This window comes from Vollenhovia emeryi, unplaced genomic scaffold (assembly GCF_000949405.1).
Source record: "Vollenhovia emeryi isolate VEMERY1.0 unplaced genomic scaffold, V.emery_V1.0 DF941169.1, whole genome shotgun sequence".
Taxonomy (NCBI): Eukaryota; Metazoa; Arthropoda; class Insecta; order Hymenoptera; family Formicidae; genus Vollenhovia; species Vollenhovia emeryi.
The window spans coordinates 1-5,899 of NW_011965197.1; the positions used below are offsets into that span (position 1 = coordinate 1).

The 5,899-nt window shown below is 40.0% G+C and overlaps 2 protein-coding genes across 2 annotated transcripts; both read left to right on the forward strand.

Annotated features, from left to right (window-relative positions):
* The first annotated feature begins 1,036 nt into the window (after positions 1–1,036).
* Positions 1,037–2,260, forward strand: LOC105571123 (uncharacterized protein K02A2.6-like). Its single transcript, XM_012028596.1, has one exon. The coding sequence runs from the start codon at positions 1,037–1,039 to the stop codon at positions 2,258–2,260; it is 1,224 nt and encodes a 407-aa protein (XP_011883986.1).
* A 1,691-nt stretch (positions 2,261–3,951) lies between these two features.
* LOC105571122 lies at positions 3,952–5,238 on the forward strand (the record flags this gene model as incomplete). Its single annotated transcript, XM_012028595.1, has 4 exons — positions 3,952–4,329; positions 4,516–4,678; positions 4,756–4,858; positions 5,097–5,238. Coding segments are annotated over exons 1-4 (640 nt in total), but the record flags the coding sequence as incomplete, so codon positions are not given.
* Positions 5,239–5,899: the final 661 nt, after the last annotated feature.

Here is a 5,899-nt window from a genome sequence, read left to right on the forward strand (position 1 = left end):
CCCAAGAAAGAGTATAAAAGGACGAGCGCAACGCGAGGGAGCTCAGTATCAGAGTCTCCCAGCCCTGATGAAGCAGACTGCAACGCCTGCGAAACGTCGGCACCACACTGCAAACGGACGCGGTAACCATCCGGAAGCCATGAAGACTACTCCTATTGTCGTTGCCCGTAAGGCCAATGGGAAAATACGCATTTGTGCTGATTATTCTACAGGTTTAAACGATGCTCTAAACGTGGTCGATCATCCAATTCCTAATATGGAAGAAATTATAACAAAACTTCGAGGAAATATGATTTTTTCGCAGCTGGATCTCTCCGACGCTTACTTACATTTAAAACTGGACGACGAAAGCCGGAAATATACAACTATTAATACGCATCGAGGACTATATGTTTATAATCGATTAGTTTTCGGCCTAAAACCTGCTCCCGCTATTTTTCAATGTACTTTGGAACTAATGCTTAAGGGTATGCCTTGAGTCTTGGTATATATAGATGATATTGTTGTTAGCGGCCGAGATCGTTCTGAGCACGATGCTCGATTAAACGCTGTTTTAACACGCCTTCATGAATGGGGTTTCCGACTTCGTTTGGAGAAATGTAAATTTCATTCTACATCAGTTAGATACCTTGGATATTTAATTTCAGCCAACGGTATACAACCGGATCCTGCGCGAATTCAACCAATACATTCTATGCGTATACCAGAAAATACTAAGGAACTCCGCTCATTCTTAGGCCTTGTTAATTATTACGGAAAGTTTGTGAAAAATCTTCACCGGTTTAAAGCGCCGAATTTTACAAGAGTCTACCCAGCTTCTTTCTCCTATTAGTCGCCAGCAGCTTCAACAAGCAACCTTCAAAGACGGAGTTCTAGCTGATGTCATTGATCGCTTACAAACAGGCTAAATTCCGATTCAAAAGACAACGATTTACTACCGTATTACCGTCGTCGAGAATCTTTATCTGTTTTGGATAATTTTTTAGTTTCAGACAGAGTTGTAATTCCACGAAGTATTCGTCCAATTGTTTTGAAAATGCTTCACATTGCACACCCGGGAATTCGTCGTATGGTGCAACTTGCTCGTAAATATTTTTATTGGCCTGCTATGCATGATGATATTGAGAGATTTGTAAAGGACTGCTACCATTGTAATCAAACAGCGGCATCTCCACCAAAGGAACCATTGCATCCATGGCCGGATACTAAGAAATCGTGGACTCGCATTCACATTGATTTTGCTGGACCAATTAAAAAAGAATGGATTTTGATAATTGTAGACAGCTACTCGAAGTTTGTCGACGCCGCATGTTTTTCGACAATTACAACCGCTGCCACATGTCGCTATCTTCGTAGACTTTTCTGTCGCTATGGTCCACCTGAAGTTCTTGTTTCTGACAACGGGACTCAATTTACCTCGGAAGATTTTGCCCAGCTATGTTCTGAATTCAACATTCTACATCTTCGTAGTCCACCGGGACATCCACAATCTAACGGTCAAGCTGAGAGGATGGTGGGCACTCTGAAACGCTCAATTGATTTATCCTCACCTATAGAAAACGAACTCTCACGTTTCCTTTACACCTATAATTATACGCCTTGCGATGCTGCTCCGGATCAGAAGTCTCCTGCTGAGATCTTTTTCGGACGTGCTTTCAGAACACCTCTCGACTTTTCTTTTCCGCGTTCATCTACTCAACCAACTACGGCTTTAACTTGTCGACAAGAAGAAATGAAGCGACAATTTGATACTCACCACGGTGCTAGGCCACGTCTTTTTGTTACAGGGCAACCGGTTTTCATCAAACTGTCAAATGGTAAACGCATTCCTGGAAGGATCGACAAGCTAATTGGTTCTGCTATTGCACGAGTCACCACCGAAGGAGGGTTCCTGATTCGTCATTTCAACCAAATCTGGAACCGGATGTCGTCGTTCTTACCCAGAATCCAAGAACCTATGAATGAAGTGTATCTTCCTTCAATGGGCCAGTCAATCACGAGTCAAGCAGATTTCATGGCTACTGACAACACGTCTGTTCCTGCTATGACCATGGATGACGCGTCTGTTTCTACACCGTCTACTAAAATTGATTCTACAACTTTTTCTACGACTTTGGACAATGTGTCTGTTCCTACATCGTCTTCTGCAACTGTTTCCTGTGAGCAACTTCCTCCATCTGAAAAGATTGTTCGTCGTTCCGAACGGCTCTTACATCACCCACGGTTTAACTACAAGGAAGGAATTCGCCGCTACCGTTGATTTCTTTTCCGTTGAAGGAAAGAAGTGTTGGGATGTGTGCCTACATGCGAATATGCGGAATTGCTGTGTGAAATTATGCGAACTGAATGTATGCGATGATGTAGGCTTTTGTCGGTTGTTGATTAGCAACGCAGAAAGAATCGGACTCCCGAGCTATAAAGACATAGATTACTGTATTTGAGTAAAGATTATTTGTGAGTAACACGCACAAGCTGAGTTATTATTTGATACATATTACGGACCTTCTTGTACTATGTAACTCAACAGAAGTTAAGGAATTTTCTTTCGCAGTTTTAATCATTTTTTTATCGATTTTCAGATCGGTCCTTATTTTCTACCCCCCCCCCCCCCTGTTTAAATGGGGAAATTTACACAAATTTTCTCCGAAATGAGTTGCCTGCTCTTCTCGAAGATGTTCCTCTCCGGGTAAAAGCAAACATTATTTTCCAACATGACGGGGCTCCTGCACATTTCTCTCGGCAGGCATTCACGAATTTTTAAACGCGCATTATCCGGACAGATAGATGGGTCGAGGTGGCCCAATCATTTGGCCGGCGCGATCGCCAGATCTGAATGTTTTAGATTTTTTTGTATGGGGCCATATTAAAAATTTAGTTGAACACCTGATGATACAGAGGCTGAAGTACGAGAAGCAATTCTCGCAGCTTTCAATACCATCACGCCGGAAATGGCGTATCGCGCGACGCGCAATATTACTCGAAGGGCCGAGCTCTGCGTACGAAAAAGAGGGCGGCACTTCGAACAATTTTTGCATTAAATTATGAGAGTGGATTAGACCTACTGGGGATACCACTTAAAAAAAATGCGCCATGCTATCTACCGCAAGGTGGTGTGGAAATGATAGCGTTCTTATATCATTTTCTTACCGCAAAAAGAAAATATAATTTCATGCGATTATAATTTATGTACGCACATACAGAAAAATAGTTTCATTCAAGTGCTAACAAGACCAATTACTTAATTTCAGTTTTCTTCTTTTAAGTAACGGTTATCTTTACAAAGAGTATTTGTGATGAGTACATTTTAAGACTATTATTATGAAAATATTCTTTGTTAAAGATAACCGTTACTCACTAAAAAAAGTAAATTGAGTAATCGCCTTTTTAAGCAGAAATAATATTTTTCTATGTACATGCATGTACACGTACCTTATATATACATACGCAAAAAAATTTTTCGATACACGGAGAATTTTCTCTTAAAATTTCCCCTGAAAATCATATAACCGTGGGATAACATAGCATTTCGAAGAATTTTATGAGTTTTTTGAAATTTTACCATACATTTCACTAGTAAAATGTATAATATAATGTTAGACAATTTCACGTTTATTAAAAGAAGGACAAGGAGCTATCATAATTTAGAAACGGGGGTCCAGCGTTACGCGCCGTTCGTGTGTAGCCATTGCCGCTTGAAATAAACAAGTCCTCGTGCGCTTGGTAATATCGATCGCCGGGCGGTCAAGGCCCTTGCACAATGCTGGCGATAGCGATAGTAATAGCGATAGCAATAACACAGGAATAGGAACAGAATTCCAACACTAGGGAATCCATATGCCAATGCAGAAATAACCACAGCACAGCACGGAATAGGCAATAGCGATAAAATTTCCGACGAGTTGGAATTCTGTACCTATTGCCTTGTAGCCAACCAATCATAGCGCTCAGATTTTTGCCGAGACGCGCGTTTCTAGGCTTGAATGTTTCGAGTGTACTGTACTGTTTTTAGGTTATATTTTAACCATAAAAACTAGAGATAAATCTTCATGATTTTACACTGTGGTGAAGTGATGAAGTGAAAAGACACCATCTCTAAAATGGATCATTTTGATTACACAGTAAATAACTTTGAAGAAGGACAATTCGATACATCGAGCGAATATTGTGATAATGTGAATGACATAAATAGTCATAAACACGGTGATGAACTTTTAATCGATCTTGTGCGATCTCGTCCTTATCTTTACGATAAAACGCAAAGAGAATACAAGAACACGAATATAAAAGAAAATGCATGGATAGAAATGGCTAGCATTTTGAATATTACAGGTAAGTTAATTATAATTTAAAACATTTGTTTATTAATAATTCTTTATTTTACAACCTATTTAATGTAAATTGTTTGCTAAACATATTTAACCGTGCTTTATACGTGTATGAAACGTAGACTCTATCACTATCTTCATGCACTTTCTTTTACGTGGTTAAATAATGATATATATTTATGTTTTTCAGTATCAGATTGCCAAACACGATGGACACGCCTCCGTCAACGTTATAGCAAAGAACGAATATTGCGTGAACAAGAAACCAGGAATGGTGCTGGAAAGCCTACACGATCAAAGTGGTTTCTCTTCGACAGCCTCAACTTTTTAGGAAAGCATATTGCCCAAAGAAAGTTAGTATATTTTTGTTATAATTATTATATATGGTATATTAAGTAAATATTGTTGTCATAACTTTTTATCACTTCAGAAGTATTACGAATATGAGTTTTTCTCAGTCACCCACTTCAATAATACATCAAGCAAATAAAGGAATAAATCAAGATTCAGAAGAAAACATTAGGAAACAAGAAGTAGCTTTTTCTAAAATTTTACCCTTATGAAAAAATACACTCAATTATACGTTGACGGTTCGAAATAACCATCAAATTGAGTGTAAACCTTCATAATCGAGTGTTTCATGAAGGTTTACACTAAATTTGATGGTTATTTCGGACCGTCAACGTATGATTGAGTGTATTTTTTCATAAGGGTATAACACCGTGGTATTATATTTTAACATGTTTTCAAAATTTATTTTATTTGTAACAGGAAATAACTTCACCTCAGATAACCAGCCAGATGATGTTGTTCTCTCAGAATACATCTGTAATTTCCAGGAACAACATATCATCATTAGAACTTGAACAGGTAACAACAACAAGTATAGTATATACCTTTTTAAAAAAAGGTAAAGAAAGGCGCCAAGTATAAGCTCCAACCGAATATATTTTGTTACTCTATCTTTTTTGCATCTCTACAAAAATATCTTCACTACAAAACTATCTTCTCTACAAAAGTAATGATATCATTAAATGGCGCCAACTAAACTAAATAGTTTTAAACGTGGTGGGGCGATGATTGAAGTGGGGGCATGCCCGCCGGCTGGGCGCCCGCGGACGCCCGTTGTCCGTTGGAGTGGGGGCATGCCCGCCGACTGGGCGCCCGCGGACGCCCGTTGCCTGTTGGAGTGGGGGCATGCCCGCCGGCTGGGCGCCCGCGGACGCCCGTTGCCCGTTGGAGTGGGGGCATGCCCGCCGGCTGGGCGCCCGCGGACGCCCGTTGCCCGTTGGAGTGGGGGCATGCCCGCCGGCTGGGCGCCCGCGGACGCCCGTTGCACGCGGTTTAGACAATTTAATACAAATAAATATTTTATTTTAAAGTACAAAAACTTGGCGCTGCTCAACCGAATTTTAAGAGGTAATTACCAAAGTTTTACAATAAGTTTTCGGAATACTTGTATTATTGCGTAGATATTCGTACAGATCATCATTCCTTTACTCTAATAATGTGTCATCGCACGTATCCGTGAGAAAAAGTTATAATCTCTCGCATGATAAACTGTATTCTCAGAA

Excerpts from the sequence above, each read along its gene's own strand:
- LOC105571123 (XM_012028596.1), top strand. The coding sequence starts at position 1,037 with ATGCTTCACATTGCACACCCGGGAATTCGTCGTATGGTGCAACTTGCT.